At 40.2% G+C, this 20,136-nt stretch overlaps 1 protein-coding gene and 1 pseudogene across 1 annotated transcript; both read right to left on the bottom strand.

Moving 5' to 3' along the window:
* Positions 1–1,296: 1,296 nt before the first annotated feature.
* Positions 1,297–1,452, bottom strand: LOC134293883 (U2 spliceosomal RNA; annotated as a pseudogene).
* Positions 1,453–4,369: 2,917 nt separating this feature from the next.
* LOC100553860 (sulfotransferase 2B1) lies at positions 4,370–20,101 on the bottom strand. Its single transcript, XM_062962205.1, has 8 exons — positions 19,969–20,101; positions 18,201–18,298; positions 16,463–16,608; positions 13,564–13,772; positions 11,540–11,666; positions 10,875–10,969; positions 8,908–9,088; positions 4,370–6,619 (listed from the first exon to the last, which is right to left on the bottom strand). The coding sequence occupies exons 3-8, from the start codon at positions 16,590–16,592 to the stop codon at positions 6,510–6,512; spliced, it is 852 nt and encodes a 283-aa protein (XP_062818275.1). The 5' UTR covers positions 16,593–16,608; positions 18,201–18,298; positions 19,969–20,101; the 3' UTR covers positions 4,370–6,509.
* Positions 20,102–20,136: the final 35 nt, after the last annotated feature.

Here is a 20,136-nt window from a genome sequence, read left to right as displayed (position 1 = left end):
AGCTATATAACCCAGAATGCCAAGGCAGATAATCCACAGTATCTGCTTTGAACTGGATTATCTTGAGTCCCCACTGCCATATAATCCAGTTCAGTGTGGATTTTATACAGTTGTGTAGAAGGGACCACATATAATCCAGTTCTAAGCAAATAATACAAAAATATAAATATAATATATAAAAATTACAGTGGTATAATAATACATAACAATATAGTCTCTAAAATCAGGACAGTAAATAAAGAACCACATTTTGAAAACAGGGGAATTCCAGACAGGAAACAATCAGGGCCAGCTAACACCTCCCAACAAAGGAGTCCCCAAGGAGGAAACAACCAGGCTTTGAAGCTGCAAGGCCATTCAGTGCTAATCAAGGTGACTAATTACAACAATCATACTTGCTTCCACAAATAAAAACCCACTTAGGACTATGCCACAGCAACGCGTGGCTGGGCACAGCTAGTAGAAAATATGTTTAGTCTTGAGCCATTGGTATTTGTAATGCTGCCCTCTGCTGTGTTGATTTAATCACTGCTGTTCAGCCGTATGATAAAATCTAAATTACAATATTAGACTTTTTGAAAATTATCCATAATTGGAGGCTGAGCATTTCTCTTGGAGAAAATGTAAACTTGGAGAGACAGATTGAGAGGAATGGAAGAGGGAGCACTGGCATTCTTCAGTCCCAACAGAAAGTTATATTTACACGCTGATTTTTCTTTTGACAAACAAGGTCAAAGCATTCACTCTGTGCCACTGTCAGGTAGTTCTCCCAGTCCCTGCAGATCCCCAAAATACGACAAGAGGAAGTTGCAACCAAAAATAAATTGACCTGACAACCTGAAATCAATATACAGCATGACCCAATAGCCATGGGGACAGTACCTCCAGTTTCACTTATTTGCATCCAGAAAAAGAATTTTCTCTAAGCATTTTCTAGGGAGATTCCATGGTATTCCTTTGCTGGAAGGCCCAGATATGCTAAGTTGTTCTCTCTATGTTTAAGGCCCACCAATACAATTCAATGGTATCCCGCCACTAGAAGCTGTCCATTTCAGTAAGGTTTGCTATAATCTGTAGATTTGAGTTTCCAAGTAAATCCAGGAATATATCCCCTGTGAATATGATGATCATTCTGTATCTGTAACTGAAAGCTGCCAGGTTCTAATCCCACCCAGGGAGAGTGCGGACGAGCTCCCTCTATCAGCTCCAGCTCCATGTGGGGACATGAGAGAAGCCTCCCACAAGGATGGTAAAAACATCAAAAACATCTGGGCATCCCCTGGGCAACGTCCTTGCAGACGTTCAATTCTCTCACTCCAGAAGCAACTTCGGTTGCTCCTGACACGAAAAAAAAAATCTGTAACTTACTCAAGCTTCTACTGTGCAAAGTGAGATGGCCAACTAATGTGGCTGATACTACACTTGATCTTAGCCAAAAGGCCAAGAAGTATTGTATGTTTTACATGTTTTGATATGGTCAAAAGTGACTAATCAATAAAGAATTGTTGTTGTTGTAATGTGGCTGATACTGGAGGACATCCTCTTTTCTAGATGTTCCACCACCAACCCAACTATTGTATTTTCCAAACACAGCAGTCCATGATGATGACTACATTTTTCTGTGAAGTCCATACCTCTAACTAGTAGCTTTATATCAATCTGCTTCAGGCAATTATATTGGAAAGGCTGACACTGGGCAAGGAGGCAGACCACATACTCCACCAACAAGTTTCAAAAACTCCTTGAGATGTCAGCAAGCAGGTCCCAATCCAACCAAGTTGTTGGTTTTTAACTAGTTGGCTTCCTCCTAAAGCTAGCCCTGAGGAACAGTGGAGGACATACTGACCATTTGCCAGTTCTCAAGAAGGAGTCGATCAGCAGTTTAGGCCTTCCATAATAAGGACACAAAGCTGCTGTTTTGCCCTTTTTTTTGAGGAAGCAAAATGCAGTCCACTGCCCTTCAGATGTGCATAAATCCAAACACAGATTGCAGTTCAGAGTTAATATTCATTGCATAAAGATAAAGGTAAAGGTTTCCCCTGACGTTAAGTCCAGTCGTGACCGACTCTGGGGGTTGGTGCTCATCTCCATTTCTAAGCCAAAGAGCTGGCGTTGTCAGTAGACACCTCAAAGGTCATGTGGCCAGCATGACTGCATGGAGCGCTGTTACCTTCCCACCGGAGCGGTACCTATTGATCTACTCACATTGGCATGTTTTCGAACTGGCAGGAGCTGGGGCTAACAGCGGGCACTCATTCCACTCCCAGGATTTGAACCTGGGACCTTTTGGTCCGCAAGTTCAGCAGCTCAGCACTTTAACACACTGTGCCACCAGGGGCCCCTACTCATTGCATAACTTACTAAGCCTTCAAATTAGCGTACAGTTATATTAATTGCATAACTGTACGCTAATTTGAAGGCTTAATATTTCTTTGCTCTTCTAGTCCTCTCTTTTCCTACATCTACAATAATTAATCTCATTCCGCTTCTTTCTTCCATTAGGCTATGTGTTCTATTATGAAAAGTGATTTGAAAGTAAAGCTACTTCTATAGTTTTTACAAGTTTTAAGGTTTTTTTTTTTTCTTTTTTTGCTAGACTGTGGATGGCAGAAGTAAATTAGCTATTGTTCATGCCAGTGAAAGGCCACCAAGGTTGTGACAGTTGCCTCATGGCTCCAAGGATATTTCATAAAAACATAAAATATTAAAACACACACATAAGGGATCCTGGCATCTCGTAATCCACAGATACTGGGGGCACCTAGTTACAGATTCGGCATCTCGTAATCCGCAGATACTGGGGGCACCTAGTTACAGATACGGCATCTCGTAATCTGCGGATACTGGGGGCACCTAGTTACAGATACGGCATCTCGTAATCCGCGGATACTGGGGGCACCTAGTTACAGATACAGCATCTCATAATCCGCGGATACTGGAGGCACCTAGTTACAGATACAGCATCTCATAATCCGCGGATACTGGGGGCACCTAGTTACAGATACAGCATCTCATAATCCGCGGATACTGGAGGCACCTAGCTCCAGATACAGCATCTCATAATCCGCGGATACTGGAGGCACCTAGTTACAGATACGGCATCTCGTAATCCGCGGATACTGGGGGCACCTAGTTACAGATACAGCATCTCATAATCCGCGGATACTGGGGGCACCTAGTTACAGATACATCATCTCGTAATCCGCGGATACTGGGAGCACCTAGTTACAGATACAGCATCTCATAATCCGTGGATACTGGGGGCACCTAGTTACAGATACAGCATCTCGTAATCTGCGGATACTGGGAGCACCTAGTTACAGATACGGCATCTCGTAATCCGCGGATACTGGGGGCACCTAGTTACAGATACGGCATCTCGTAATCTGCGGATACTGGGGGCACCTAGTTACAGATACGGCATCTCGTAATCCGCGGATACTGGGAGCACCTAGTTACAGATACGGCATCTCGTAATCCGCGGATACTGGGGGCACCTAGTTACAGATACGGCATCTCATAATCCGCGGATACTGGGGGCACCTAGTTACAGATACATCATCTCGTAATCCGCGGATACTGGGAGCACCTAGTTACAGATACAGCATCTCATAATCCGTGGATACTGGGGGCACCTAGTTACAGATACAGCATCTCGTAATCTGCGGATACTGGGAGCACCTAGTTACAGATACGGCATCTCGTAATCCGCGGATACTGGGGGCACCTAGTTACAGATACGGCATCTCGTAATCTGCGGATACTGGGGGCACCTAGTTACAGATACGGCATCTCGTAATCCGCGGATACTGGGAGCACCTAGTTACAGATACGGCATCTCGTAATCCGCGGATACTGGGGGCACCTAGTTACAGATACGGCATTTCATAATCCGCGGATACTGGGAGCACCTAGTTACAGATACGGAATCTCGTAATCCATGGATACTGAGGGCACCTAGTTACAGATACGGCATCTCGTAATCCGCGGATACTGGGAGCACCTAGTTACAGATACGGAATCTCATAATTTGCGGATACTGGGGGCACCTAGTTACAGATACAGCATCTCGTAATCTGCGGATACTGGAGGCACCTAGTTACAAATACGACATCTCATAATCCACGGATACTGGGGGCACCTAGTTACAGATACGGCATCTCGTAATCCGCGGATACTGGGTTCCACCTAGTTACAGGGTTTTCAGAGTATGGACCCAGGGTTGAGGCATGCAAAGGGGGCAGTAAAAATGGGGAAGAGAAGGGTGAGGAGATCTACTCGGGACTGTGGGACCACATGGTAACTGGGGCAGGCTGTGAAAGTAAAAAAGGAAAGCAAGGAGACAATAGAGGCTACAGTGAAGCAAGTATGAGGGCAAAGGGACACCGGGATGTCCATTTATTAAGACGTTACTTTGTAATTCATAAAGGGAGGGGGTTGGAGACAATATATCTTCTGGAGCTGGCAGCTGCTTCAAGTCTTCCTTGGTCCAGTTCTGCAAACCATTGAGGCTCCTCACTATGGTCCAAAGGAGGCACTAGGTCAGAGTTTATAAATTTTGCTGGGGGGTGGTCTTGGTTTGCTGTGCTAGTCGAGCTGAAGATTTGCACACAGCATTGCCACCCCCCAAAAACCGAGAATTAACAGGCTTATATCTCACCTTGGACATTGGTATCTCAGGCAGGCTCTGAAATCTCACAGCCCTGGTTGCATCAGGTTATATTGCATCTGGGAAAGGGGATTTCCCAAAAAAAAAATGTTGGAAAAAAGGAGAACCCAAAACTGGTGCCCAGACATCCGTATTTGTTATTTTAAAAAAATGGGAATTATTTGATGTTTTAAAAATGCTAGGTAGTTTGATAACTTCAGGAAAGTCACACTTTTGAGGAGCCAAAAAAATGGGCAAATGAGGGAATTTAGAGGAATTCGCGGTCACAAAAAGAGACTTTGAGGGCATGCGTGGCAATTTGGCCACTGTAGCACAGACATGCTCAAATCCCTTTGCTCTTAAATGCCAAGAGAAACCTCAACTGATCAGGGACACTCATTCCATATTCCCCAAACAAGAACTCTCTACATGTACCTCTGATTGTGTCTCTTTGTGATTCATGGAAAATGGACATTCATTGGCGTTCATTTGGTGGTGGCGCGCAGAGAAAAGCCAGGGCTAATCCACTGAATCCCTTTTTGTTTGTCCATTGTGCTGTTGTTACTGTGTACTTTTAGAAAGTATAATGATGCAACAGTCCCTGCTTCTTTTAACATTGGCAGGCTTTCTTTCAAAGACATAGACGTGTTACTATATCAACATGAAGTGATATATAGAATCATGTAGCCACTTTGAAACTGAGGATACTTTTACACTGTAAAATTAATGTGATTTGACACCACTTTAGCTGCCATGGCTCAGTGCTCATTGAAGCTGTAGTTTAAAAAAGGTTTTAGCCTTCTCTGCCAAAGAGTACAGGTTCCTTGTCAAACTACAATTTTCAGGAACCCACAGCATTGAGCCATGGCATTGAACCAACTCCATTAATTCTACAATATAGAAGACCCAACAGAAATATTTTCATGAAAAAGAAGGTGAATCAAAGATTTTGGAAATAAATGACACAGGCCTGAGTTGCTGAAGTTGCTGACCAAAAGGTTGGCGTTCTAATAGCTCCTGCTATTGGCCCCAGCCTCTTGCCAAGCTAGCAGTTTGAAAACATGCAAATGTGAGTAGATCAATAGGTACTGCTTCAGTGGGAAGGTAACGGCGTTCCATGCAGTCATGCACTTGACCTTGGAGGTGTCTACGGACAACGCCAGCTCTTCAGATTAGAAATGGAGATGAGCACCAATCCCTAGAGTTGGACATGACTAGACTTAATGTCAGGGGAAAACCTTTATCTTTACCTATATTCATGCATTCTTGGCAGGACTTTCTGGTGCTGATTCTTGCCACATTGTCCTGTTACTGATTTTTCAGATGCAAAGTGGTATTTTCTTCTGTGAGCATCTTTACTGGCTTTCTGTGTATTCTTTCTTACCTGACTTTGGGCAGCTAGCAGTCACTACATCATCATCTAACAGCTGGAATTCATTTCCCACATAGCTGAGTATTTGTGCTATACATATACATAATTTCTCGGTAGGTAAAATATGTCGGTGTTGACACTGAAAAACTGCATATATTGTGAGAGAGGGAAGCAGTGAGAGAGAAATATTGAGATAAGATGTATACTAATAAAGTGCAGTGTGCATTTTGCACTTCTCTAGCTTTGTTCCTCCAGATGTTTTGGACTTCAACTCTAACAACTGGTAACCTGGTTGGGATTTCTGGGAGATGAATTCCTAAACACCTGGAGGAACAAAGTTTGAGAAACGCTGCTCTAGAGTAACTCTTGGAATCAGCAATGGTCAGCTGGCAACTACTTCAGCTTGCAAAACTCTAACACTAGACTGAGATACATAAGGTTCTGGTCCTAATAGGAAGCAGGACAGCAGATGGAGCTTTCTGGGATTCTTCAGTTCCACTGGAAGATTACATTCACACCCTGCATTTTTTCCTGATAAACTCGGTCAAAGTATTCACTCTGCGCCACTGTCAGGTGGTTCTTCCAGTCCCCGGAGATTCCTGGAACAACAAAAACACAAACAGTAAATGCACAGAATGGCATCTTATCGTATCCCAGTTGGCCATCTCAACCAGTAGCCACCACCCAATTGGTAAAAGGCACAAATATTAGGGAAAAAATGGTACAGAGAAAGCAGTGAGAGAATGTCAAGCCAGGCCAAACATTCAAGACATTATATGTGACCAAGTCCTATCTATTAATTTGCAGCAACTCTTCACATTAGCAGCAAATGGCCAAGTCCAAAAACAGTACTATGTGTATCACAGGGGTTCTTAAACTTTTTCAGCTGTGGAGCAAAAGTTTCTCATGGAGCCCCAAGAAATGTTTATATATTCTATTATATATATTATATAATATACTAGCTGTGCCCGGCCACGCATTGCTGTGGTGTTGTCTGGTGGTGTTGGTGAGAACTTGTTGAGGTAGTGGTGGAATTGAATGTCTGTTGTATGGTTGTCTTTATGTTTAGTATGCATTTGGTTGTTTGTGTACTGTGAAAGTGGTGACGGTAGGGGGGGGGGGGGTCTATGTCCCTGTGTAGTATTGTATAGTATTTATACGTTGTCCATGTGTTGTGAATGCTTGGATTGTGTCCTGCTGCATAGTAGAAAGGGTTGGGCTGGATGGCCCTTAGGGGTCTCTCCGAACTCTTGTGCCTGTCCCCTGGGCTGAGTGGGTTGCTAGGAGACCAAGTGGGTGGAACTTAGCCTTGTAACTGGCAGCAATTGGATAAAAACAGTTATTCCTCTCCCTCTAATTAGGACTTTATTTTTCTTTTCTTTTTGTTGTATCAACCTAGAGCTGTGGATGATGGGTTGTGTTGTCAAATTTCGAGGTTGGGGGGCCTGTAGTTTTGTTGTTTTGTCCGCTGCCCTGATGCCATCACTCTTTTATATATAGATGTGTGTAGACTCATTGCTGTTTTTTATGCTGTTATATGGTTTTATTGTTTATATTGGTTTTAATATATGATTGTTTATTATATGTGACATTGGGCTTGTTCCCCATGTGAGCCACCCCAAGCCCCCCTGGGGGAGATGGGAGCAGGATATAAAATAAAGTATTATTGTTATTATTATATTTTATGACACAGCAAACAAGATAGATATGCTGGATTTTGTATCACAAAATCACAAGTGGGATCACAAAGCTGCAAAAGTATTGGAAAATGAGCATGCGAAGATACTGTGGGACTTCCGAATCCAGACTGACAAAGTTCTGCAACACAACACACCAGACAAAAGAAAAAGGTTTGGATCTTTCCTGCTTCTTGGCAGGGGGTTGGACTGGATGGCCCATGAGGTCTCTTCCAACTCTACTATTCTATGATTCTATGATTCTATGATTCATTGATGTCGCCATCCCAGGTGATAGTCGGATTGACGAAAAACAACAGGAAAAACTCAGCTGCTATCAGGACCTCAAGATTGAACTTCAAAGACTGGCAGAAACCAGTGCAGGTGGTCCCGGTGGTGATGGGCACACTGGGTGCCTTGCCAAAAGATCTCAGCCACCATTTGGAAACAATAGACATTGACAAAATCACGATCTGCCAACTGCAAAAGGCCACCCTACTGGGTTCTGCATGCATCATCCGAAAATACATCACACAGTCCTAGACGCTTGGGAAGTGTTCGACTTATGACTTTGTGAAATGAAATCCAGCATATCTATCTTGTTTGCTGTGTTAGAATAAAATAATAATAATAGGAGAAACCCCAGGGACCATGCAGTTCAACTCCCTTCTACCAGGCAGGAAAAGTGCAACCAAAGCACTCCCTGAGTGATGAGAGTAAATAGGGTTATGGAAGCAAAGAAGGTGAAGGGAAGGAAGGGTTTGTGCGGCAAGGAAAAGAGTGTGGACAGCGAGGAAGATAGGGGAGAAAGGGTCTGTGCCCCGGGAGGATGAGGACACTGCTTGTTTTGGCAAACTTAAATTTCCCTGCATTTATGAGGAGGACGAGGAAAGAAGAAGAGGTAGGAAGCAGCATGATATCATGGAGCCTCCGACTATCACTTGTAGAGCCCCAAGGGCTTCATGGAGCACAGTATGAGAACCTCTGCTCTATACTCATAAGACCAAAGTGTAGTCTTTATGCATAATGGAAGACCTGCCCAGTTGCCAATGTCCAAGTAAGATTCAGCTGCTGGTCTAGTCATCTTATTTATATAGAAAGAATGGGATGCCACCTGCTTCTGTAATTTAGGAAGTAAAACGTCAATGGCCACTCTCCAAGTTGAAGCAAATACTCATAAACTCCCCATCTCACTTAAGCTCTGTTTTTACCTTTTCTCATGAACCTTCCTTTGTCATGATCGAAATATTCATCTGGCACCTGAGTGAAGTTGGACATTTTGTTATCCTTCATCTTCTGGAAAGATGCATTTTCCAACACAGAGTCTATCTGCTGCCTGTTCAGGGTCTTTCCAAGGATCTGGCAGATCTTCTCCACACTCTCTTGGGGATTCTGGGGAAGAGAAGAATAGGTAAGAAAGAATGAGAATCTTCAGCCTCACACTGCCACTCAAATATTTGACCCTTGTTCCATGATACCATTTTTGCAGGGTGGTTGGTTGACGGAGAATGCTGCCAGAAGGTATCTTGCCTTGCCTGATACTGTTGGGCCAACAAGCCAGTTGAACAGGAGAAGAATCCTGGCCTTATACATTCAATCAAAGGTTCCCTCTCTACCATCTTGCCCAAAACTATGTCTAGCAAGGACAGTTCTGAGGGATCGCCTAACAGCATAGACATGAGGCTGAACATGGAATTTCAGTTTGTAGAACAAGATCTTTTCATCTGTTCAAGGGAGGTACTAAGTGTAGGAACATTTAGTATGTATTAATCTATATAATTCAGTGGGCAAACGTGATGAGTGTTTACTTTAGAGACAGGAGTGATTACCTTCACTCTATTAATAGTGTAGCCACCCAAGAAATCCATCTAAGGATATGAGCTAATATATATTTGTGTATCTGTAGTTGAGCTTTGTGTACAAGCTAGCAAGCCTCACTGAGAATGGAACACTATCTATCTCCTGTCTGAGAGACACAGAACAGTTTCTCAGACAAAGGACCAGGCTGTGGAACAGCTAGTTAGTAGCCAGCTGCACTAAATCACTACTGACCGAGAGGTCATGAGATCGAAGCCTGGGTCGGATTGAGCTCCCAACCATGTAATAGCTTAGCTCGCTGTTGCCTAACCAGCTCAAAAGACAGTTGCATCTGTTGAGTAGAAAATGTAGGTATCGCTTTACGTGGGGAGGCTAATTTAACTAATTTATGACACCCTAAAAACTTCCAGCAGTGTGCGGAAAGGAATGAGAAAGTGCTCCATCAAGGACTCGGTGTCACAAGTGGTTGATGAAGCAGCAGCTCCCCCTATGGCCGGAATCGAGCATACCCTCATGAAGCCGGAAGCTGGAAAATGTTAAATTGCTTCTGTGTCTGTTTATATGTTGTATGTCTAACGGCATTGAATGTTTGCCATGTATATGTGCATTGTGATCCACTCTGAGTCCCTTTCGGGGTGAGAAGGGCAGAATATAAATACAATAGAGTCTCGCTTATCCAACGTAAATGGGCCGCCAGAAAGTTGGATAAGCGAATATGTTGGATAATAAGGAGAGATTAAGGAAAAGCCTATTAAACATTAAATTAGGATATGATTTTACAAATTAAGCACCAAAACATCATTTGACAGAAAATTTGACAGAAAAAGTAGTTCAGTACACAGTAATGCTATATAGTAATTACAGTATTTACGAATTTAGCACCAAAATATTACGATGTATTGAAAACATTGACTACAAAAATGCGTTGGATAATCCAGAATGTTGGATAAGCGAGTGTTGGATAAGTGAGACTCTACTGTACTGTAAATACATAAATAATTACATAAATAAATAAAGAGATTGGCCATCTTTCTCAAAGAAAGGAGAAGTGACCTCAATACATAGAAACAAATAAAAAGGCCTTCATATACCAATCTAAGGAAAGACAGAAGAGAATACTGTTTTGCCCCTAACATGCTTCCGTGTTCATCTAATAAATGTATCAATAATATTTTCAGTTATAACATTTTGCACGTGCTAAAAGACTCTGAAAATTTAACTTTTCTTTAACACTTTGGAAGAGAAAAAGGACGTTTGTTTATGGACAGAAATGATTGTTAAAGGGTACTATATTTTTTCCCCCAAAATGAATATTGGCAGTACAGTAGATATATGAATGTAGTCAGAATTCCAAACATACATGTAGCAGCTCTTCATAGGTGAAGTAGAAGAAGTTGGGTCTGTCTTTCAACTTCATCCAGCCTCTCACATGGTCAAACCAAGAGCCAAATGGCACTAGAAAAAGAAAGCAGAAACAAAGATGGAATGTAAATGCATGAGAGAGTGCTGTGGTGTTGGAATGAAACAGATATACAGTAGAGTCTCACTTATCCAAGCTAAATGGGCCGGCAGAAGCTTGGATAAGCGAATATCTTGGATAACAAAGAGGGATTAAGGAAAAGCCTATTAAACATCAAATTAGGTTATGATTTTACAAATTAGGCACCAAAACTTCATGTTATACAACAAATTGGACAGAAAAAGTAGTTCAATACGCAGTCATGTTATGTTGTAATTACTGTATTTACGAATTTAGTACCAAAATATCACGATATATTGAAAACATTGACTACAAAAATGGCTTGTATTATCCAGAGGCTTGGATAAGTGAGGTTTGGATAAGTGAGACTCTACTGTAACAAGATTTCTCTCTGCCACAAGTGCAGAAAAATGGAAACCGCAGACTAAATATCTCTTCTCTACTGGCAACAGATTCAAACTCAGGGCCTCAAGACCTTATTTCTGATTCTGGCGGGTCAGCTGCAGTCTATGCTGTAAATGTCAGTTGATGGGTTCTTTCCTTACTATCCCCTTTCAGGAATGTCTCCAAGGACTCTTCCATACTCCCAGGATCCTGGAATCCTTTAAAAGATTTGGAGAAGTGGTAATGTGAGACCAGAACATCTTTGGGGTTGCGCACGACATAGATAATCTGTAAGAAACAAAAGAGTTGCCTTGAAGAAAGGGACATATCCAGAATCCAACATCTTTCTTTTCATATGATTATTTCATTTTTTTGTTGTTTTGTCGTTTTATCCCACTCCCACCCTCCCACCCTCCCTTCCTTGTACATACACTTTATACAACTACAGAAGTTACATTAGAAATATCAATCTCAATCTTAATTTTTCCACTCCACATCTTAGTGCGTTCTCTAAATAGTTCTTAACTGGTTCCCACATCCCCTTGATTATTGCAATATTTTCAATTTTATCTATATTATTCCATTTGCAATTTGTGATTTCTACCTTTAACATATCAACTATATACTTATACCAATTTGTCAGAGTCCATTTCGTTTTATCTTTCCAACCCCTCACTAAAACAATTTGTGCACATGCTATTAATTTGTCAATCATTTTTTCTTTTTGTATATTCTTCCATTATATTCTTAATTGTTGCTGGATTGATCTATCTGTCCATTCCATAATAGTCCCATTGTTGTTGTCTTGCCATTTTATACCGCACTTTATTGTCCATTCAACTGTGAAATTTCCTTTCCCCATTTCGTAACACTCTGCACTTTGCCTGGGATCTACAACTTAGTCTCCTGTTTTTAATACTGTATCCTGCTTGTTGATTTTAATGATTGTTTTTATTGATGTTGATGTTTTTTACTGGGATAATTGTTTTATTGCTTGTTACTGTTATTTGTTTGTTTTATCGGGCCAGGCCCCATGTAAGCCGCCCCGAGTCCCTTCGGGGAGATGGGGGCGGGGTATAAAAATAAAGTTATTATTATTGTTATTAACTTCCGTTATCTTTGCATGTAGTACATTTCTATTAACTATTACTATTTGTAGATTTAGCATTCTATTGATTTCTCCTTCAACCATTCTCCAGTATTCTTGCACCCGATCGCACTCCCATATCATATGATTAAACACCCCTCTTTGTTCACAACCGTGCCAACACCTATCTTTCATCCCTGGTAAAAAAAAAACGTGAAAGTTGTGCAGGTATATGATTATTTCATATTCTCCTAGAACATTGGTTCTCAACCTGTGGGTCCCAGATGTTTTGGCCTTCAACTCCCAGAAATCCTAACAGCTGGTAAACTGGCTGGGATTTCTCGGAGTTGTAGGCCAAAACTCCTGGGGATCCACAGGTTGAGAACCACTATCCTAGAATCACATCAAAGAGTCTTCTTCATACTTTGCTACATGATGTATCATGGTGCTATAGAGTCACCCCTTACCTCTGTTTTACTCCATAGGTGCTTCAACCTATTGAATTAATGCAGTTTAACATCTCTTGAGCTGCCATTGCTCAATGGTACAAAATCCTCATTCACCAAGGCATCAGAATTCTTTAACAGATAATAATAATAATAATAATAATAATAATAATAATAATAATAATAATAATAATAATAACTTTATTTTTATACCCCGCCCCATCTCCCCAGTGGGGACTCGGAGCGGCTTACATGGGGACCAAGCCCAAAACATACAACAATAAAACGATAAAACAATTATTCCAACAGTAAAACATCAATATCAATAAAACCATCATAGTAATCAACACACAGCATAAAGTATTAAAAACAGGAGACTAAAACAAGGATCTGGGCCAAAGTGCAGAATATATCAAAATGGGAGAGGTAATTTCTCAGTCAAAATAGTCCATAAAGTGCAAAATAGTAGTGGTAGAAAATCCTATAGTTGGATGGGCAGATAGGTCAACCTAATAATTAATCGTGGAAGGCCTTTTGGAAGAGCCAGGTTTTTAGGCTCTTCCGGAAGGAGAGGAGGGTAGGGGCCTGTAAGACCTTGTAAGACTTCACCCCATGACAACAAATAAAGGTTTACATGATTGCCTTCTCCTACCTTGGCCTTGGAATTGAGAAAGGACTTGGGGAAAAACTGGAATTGTAGGTGAGAAGATAGGCGTCTGGGTGGAGAATATGTCAACGCTTTTTCCAGGCCAGTATCAGTATCAATCCATGGTGACCGATCCCAGACTATCCGACTGCGTACCCATGATGGGTCCCCGTCATATTGGACCAACCCCAAGATCTCCAACATCCAGTTAGTACCTAAATAGGAGTCCGTTGATTATAAAGCAGCCTCTTTTCCCCCAGGACTCTTCATTTCTGCAATACACCCCCCCCCCCCCATCAATTTGCAAATTCCCCCTCCCGACTACTGTCCAGTGGTAATTTTCTCCATTTCCAAATCTGGAAACAAATCAGAAGAAACAGAACTGATCTTTGTAAGGAGCTGGTAATTAGATCTGTGAGTTCCTATGAGACACTTGTTCAAGTTGATACCCAAATATGAATATTCCTTTGGATTGGGGGCAAGTGAAGATCTCCACAAGGATTATACTTTGCTTTTTGAATTTAGGTAGCTTTTATTGAGAAAGGACTGCAAGTGTGCTTAAATAATAATAGGTGTAGAAAGATATAGTGACGTGTAGAGGATAAATTGTTTTCAATGTTGCTGTTTAAAATGTTCCTGTTCTCCTTCAACCAACAGACCAATAATGTCCTATTTAAACAGATGGTTTGTTTTAAATCTGGTTGGGGCAATGCACTAGGTAGGTTTAGATGTTTTTTCATTGTTTTAAATCAGTGGTTCCCAACCTTTTTTTGACCAGGGACCACTCTCCAACATTAGTACCAAAAGGGTTACGAATCCGTTTTTGCTCAATTTTAGATTTGGTTTAATTATTTGTGGTGCTGATTCAGAAAATTGCATTGGATAGACCACATCAGTTTCAATTTCTGATACAGAACATAAGCCACCCAGTAGTCGCCATCTGCTCTCCCACAGAAAAGCATATGTAATAATTTAGAGCTGATGTGGTCTATCCAATGCAATTTTCTGAACCAGCACCCCAAATAACCCCAGGAACAGGCCTAAAAATGAAGGCACCAAGAAAAAATATTTTTGGTTGGGCTGTGTTATTATCCGTAATAGTAACAGTGAGGCCGCGGACCATATTTTAGTTTTTGCGGACCACTGGTGGTCCATGGACCACAGGTCGGGAACCATTGTTTTAAATTAATGTTTTGTTTAAAAGCATTTCATTTAATTTTTTAAAACAGATTGAATATCCCTTATCCGAAATGCTTGGGATCAGAAAGCTCTTAGTTTCCAGATTTCTTTCAGATTTTGAAATGTGCATACACACATACATATTGTGAGTTACCATGGAGATGAAACCCAAGTCCAAACACATAACACATTTTGTCTTTCATATACACTTTACACATTTATCCTGGTGGTAATTTTATGCATACTATTTTAACTTTTGTGCATGAATTTTGTATACATTGAATCATCAGACAGTTAAAGTGTCATTCTCTTAGCTATTAATATACTGTATATACTCGAGTATAAGCCTAGTTTTCAGCCCTTTTTTAGGGCTTAAAAAGCTCCCCTCAGCTTATACTCGAGTGAGAGTCCTGGCCGGCTTCTATTCAGGTCGGCTTATACTTGAATATATACATATTCAGAGTTGGACAGTCTTATCTTATTAAAGCCTTATTATCTTAAATTACAGTTTTATATAAATATTCAAAAACATTTAACCTACTGATGCCTCAAATAATGCAATTTTATTAATATCTATTTTTATTTTTGAATTTGACCCGTAGCTGCTGCATTTCCCACCCTCGTCTTATACTCGAGTCAATACGTTTTCCCAGTTTTTGTGGTAAAATTAGGTGCCTCGGCTTATATTCGGTTGGCTTATACTCAAGTATATAGGTAGTTCATTTTGGAATATTTTGTATTTTGGAGTACCAGCTAAGTGATACTCAATCTGTATTTTTGTATTCCTGCTTTTTTTAAAAAAAATATGTTGTTTTAACTTTTGGTGTGAACTACTTTAGATCCCATGATGGAGAAAAAGGAGAATCTAAATTAAATAAAGAAATAAATTGTTAAACAAAATTATAACATTTAAAACAATTTCCTTCTACTGTATTTGGAATGTAGGAGTTGTAGGATAAGTTGAATGCAATTAAGGGCTTCACTTTTAAATTAAGTTGAGCTACACCAATGGAAAAACTCTCAGGAGCCCATTCTCTCAAACTGGATGAATAATAATAATAATAATCATCATCATCATCATCATCATCATCTTTATTTATATACCGCCCTATCTCCCGGATGGGACTCAAAATAAATATAGCAAAATAATAACACATTTTTAAGCAAAGTAAAATAATACAATTATAGCAATAAATAACACTTACATGACCTGATCAAGAGAACGGGAACCATAAACCCAATATATTAAAATGCATCATTTTAGGCTAGAGAAATCTTGTGCAATATATTCAATATGAACAGGAGTCTAATATTCGGGCTTCAAAAACCAGTCTGGGAGTCTAGTACTATCAAGATCCAGTCTACTGTCACTCAATGCCACAACAAGCATATGACGTTGATCAATAGTATCTATCCAAAGAAAGTGAATGAAATGCAAATGCAAAAAATCACTTTATTTTTTTCATTAAGTCTCATTATATTTTGTCTTTATATCACAAAATGAAAAATGTACATGTGAATGTTAAAATGATTAAGAGATTCTAATTATTTTTAAAAAAATATTTATTTAAATTTATTTTTGTCCAGGGGTTGGGAGAGGGGTTGATTGATCTTGATGGTCCACGATGTATCCAGTTTTTGTCTCAGCTACACACATTATCCTGTAAAGAGGCCCTGATAAGAATGTTACTTCCAGAGTCTGAAATTCCATAACTACACCACTGACCTGACTTTGGATATGTGACAGTCACTATATCATCATCCAACATCTGGAATTCCTTTTCCACATAGTTCAGTGTTTTCTCTGAAGATGACATTGTGGGGAACAAGACCCCCTTATAGGTAAAATACAACATATCTGATATGGAAAAGCTGTATATACAGGAGAGAGAAAGAGAAGGTATGTAATGCAGCAGCCTTAAGATTTTTTCAGATAAGTTCCCTTCCCCGTCACTTGCAATAAGTTAGAAACAGAAACTAGAAAGCTATTTATTTATTTACAACATTTATACCCTGCCATTCTCACCCGAGGGGACTCAGGGCGGCTTACAAAAATTGGCAAAATCTAATGCCCAAAATGCAATCATAAAAACAAAACAATATAAACAGATCTATTAATAACATTGTTTAAACACATTATAAAAACCTTTAAAATGTATATATAATTAATTCCATTCGTCCGAGATCCTCATGCTTCATCCTTAAATCAGGCCATGTCAACTTGGTCCTTTACTCATCAAAAGCTTGGGCACATACAGTAGAGTCTCACTTATCCAACACTCGCTTATCCAACGTTCCGGATTATCCAACGCATTTTTGTAGTCAATGTTTTCAATACATCGTGATATTTTGGTGCTAAATTCGTAAATACAGTAATTATAACATAATATTACTGTGTATTGAACTACTTTTTCTGTCCAATTTGTTGTATAACTTGATGTTTTGGTGCTTAATTTGTAAAATCATAACCTATTTTGATGTTTAATAGGCTTTTTCTTAATCTCTCCTTATTATCCAACATATTCGCTTATCCAATATTCTGCCGGCCCGTTTATGCTGGATAAGTGAGACTCTACTGTATAATTAATTCCATTCGTCCGAGATCCTCATGCTTCATCCTTAAATCAGGCCATGTCAACTTTGTTCTTTACTCATCAAAAGCTTGGGCACATACAGTAGAGTCTCACTTATCCAACACTCGCTTATCCAACGTTCTGGATTATCCAACGCATTTTTGTAGTCAATGTTTTCAATACATCGTGATATTTTGGTGCTAAACTCGTAAATACAGTAATTACTACATAGCATTACTGCGTATTGAACTACTTTTTCTGTCAAATTTGTTGTATAACATGATGTTTTGGTGCTTAATTTATAAAATCATACCCCAATTTGATGTTTAATAGGCTTTTCCTTAATCCCTCCTTATTATCCAACATATTCACTTATCCAACATTCTGCCGGCCCGTTTATGTTGGATAAGTGAGACTCTACTGTATTTAGTATTTACAGAAGGAATTCATTATAGAGCATTTTTGAAAAGTTTTTAAGTAATGCTACCAATAACGTAATAGCATTTCTGTTTCTTACTTTTTCACTGCTTTTAGGGACCAAGCTGGGTTGCTGTGAGTCTTTCGGGCTGTTTGGCCATGTTCCAGAAGCTTTCTCTTCTGACGTTTCACCCACATCTGTGGCAGGCATCCTCAGAAGTTGTAAAGTACCTCACAACGTCTGGGAATGCCTGCCATAGATGTGGGCAAAACGTCAGGAGATAATACTCCTGGAATATGGCCATACAGCCCGGAAAACACACAACAACCCTGTGATCCCGGCCATGAAAGCCTTCGACAGCACATTACTGGAGCTATTCCACAAAAGTGAAAACACAGCAGAGACATTCCTTAATCTACTATCATAGTATGTCTCAATGGCTCCTTTGGGATCCCAGATGACTTCTGACTCACCTCAAATCTCAGTGTGTTGTCCCATGCTCCACTATCGACTGCTTATGATCTTTGCTCTCTCTCTCACTTTGTTGTGTTACAGGAGCATGTCAGCTGCCCTTTAACGTTAATAAAAAACCTATTAAGCAAAACAACCTATGCCCATAAGTGTACAACTCAAAAAATAGAATGCCAAAGAGATAAAGAGAGGCAGAGAGAGGGAAGCAAATTCAGACAGCGATTGGCAGAGGGACAAAGTTGTGTGCAGCTACTTTGTGCTTGGTGTTCTATTTATTTATTTACAATACAACAATAGAACAAACAACTCCGCATATGTCTGCTTGCCCACAATGCCCTGCCTCATGCACGGAGGAGGAGTTGTTCAAAAAGTTGTTCAAAGCCACGGACAATGCTGTCGCTGTTGCCCACTTTTGCTCTAAGACTAGTTAGCTGCTTGTGATTTCCTTTATTTTCTCACTTTTAAACTTATTTATTATGCAATGCTTTTGACACAAAATAAATAAATAAGTTTACAATACTTCTACCTCGCCTTTCTCAATCCCAGCGGGGACTCAAGGTGGCTATTCAATGCCTTTAAAAAAGATAGTATAAAAATAACCATTTATTATAGTTAAACTATAATAACTACCGTATAGGACTATAGTTTAAAAAAAACTATGAACAAATTCCTATGCATACTGCACATATCTTATTTTGAAGTAAAAAAAAACAAACAAAACGGGAACAAATACACCCTGAATATTAATAATCATGATCATAATAAAAATAAGAGGGTTGGAAGAGACCCCTTGAGCCATTTAGTCCAAACCCCTTCTGCCTTTCTGCACCAAAAGCACAAGTAAAGCACCCCTGCCAGATAGCCACCCAGCCTCAATGTTGATAATATTATTAATAATAATAATAATAATAATAATAATAATAATAATAATAATAAGCCAAGATCGAAAAATCAGCTGATGACCCAAAATGCAGACTGTGCAAGGAAGCTGACTAAACCATTGATCATCTCCTCAGCTGCTGTAAGAAAATCGCACAGACAGACTACAAACAGAGGCACAACTATTGGCCCAAATGATTCATTGGAACTTATGCCTCAAGTACCACCTCCCAGCAGTAAAGAACTAGTTGAATCACAATCCTGGAAAAGTATTGGGAAATGTGCACGCAAAGATACTGTGGGACTTCCGAATCCAGACTGACAAAGTTCTGGAACACAACACACCAGACATCACAGTTGTGGAAAGGTTTGGATCATTGATGTTGCCATCCCAAGTGACAGTCGCATTGACGAAAAACAACAGGAAAAACTCAGCCGCTATCAGGACCTCAAGATTGAACTTCAAAGACTCTGGCAGAAACCAGTGCAGGTGGTCCTGGTGGTGATGGGCACATTGGGTGCCGTGCCAAAAGATCTCAGCTGGCATTTGGAAACAATAGACATTGACAAAATTACGATCTGCCAACTGCAAAAGGCCACCCGACTGGGATCTGCATGCATTATCCGAAAATACATCCCACAGTCCTAGGCACTTGGAAAGTGTTCGACTTGTGATTCTGTGATACGAAATCCAGCATATCTATCTTGTTTACTGTGTCATAAAATAATAATAATAATAATAATAATAATAATAATAATAATAATAATAATAATTGGAAGAGACCCCTTGGGCCATTTAGTCCAGCCCTCTTCTGCCTTTGTGCACCATAAGCACTACCAAAGCACCCCTTAATAATTAATTATTAATTAAATGATAATTAAAATACGTACCATTATAAACAAGCAAAGCTTTGGAATGAGCACACCGGGCGAGGGAGGAGGTGGGAAAGGCACGCACCTTTCCCTCCTCCCTCATGCCGCATGCGCCTTCCTCGGTGGAGGAGGAGGGAGCCACTGCTGTGGGGGCCAGATAAATGGCTTTGATGGGCCGCATGTGAC

The sequence above is a fragment of the Anolis carolinensis genome, unplaced genomic scaffold (assembly GCF_035594765.1).
Source record: "Anolis carolinensis isolate JA03-04 unplaced genomic scaffold, rAnoCar3.1.pri scaffold_10, whole genome shotgun sequence".
Classification (NCBI taxonomy): domain Eukaryota; kingdom Metazoa; phylum Chordata; class Lepidosauria; order Squamata; family Dactyloidae; genus Anolis; species Anolis carolinensis.
Note: the sequence above shows the minus strand (reverse complement) of the source record. Positions and strands in the feature narration are given on the sequence as shown.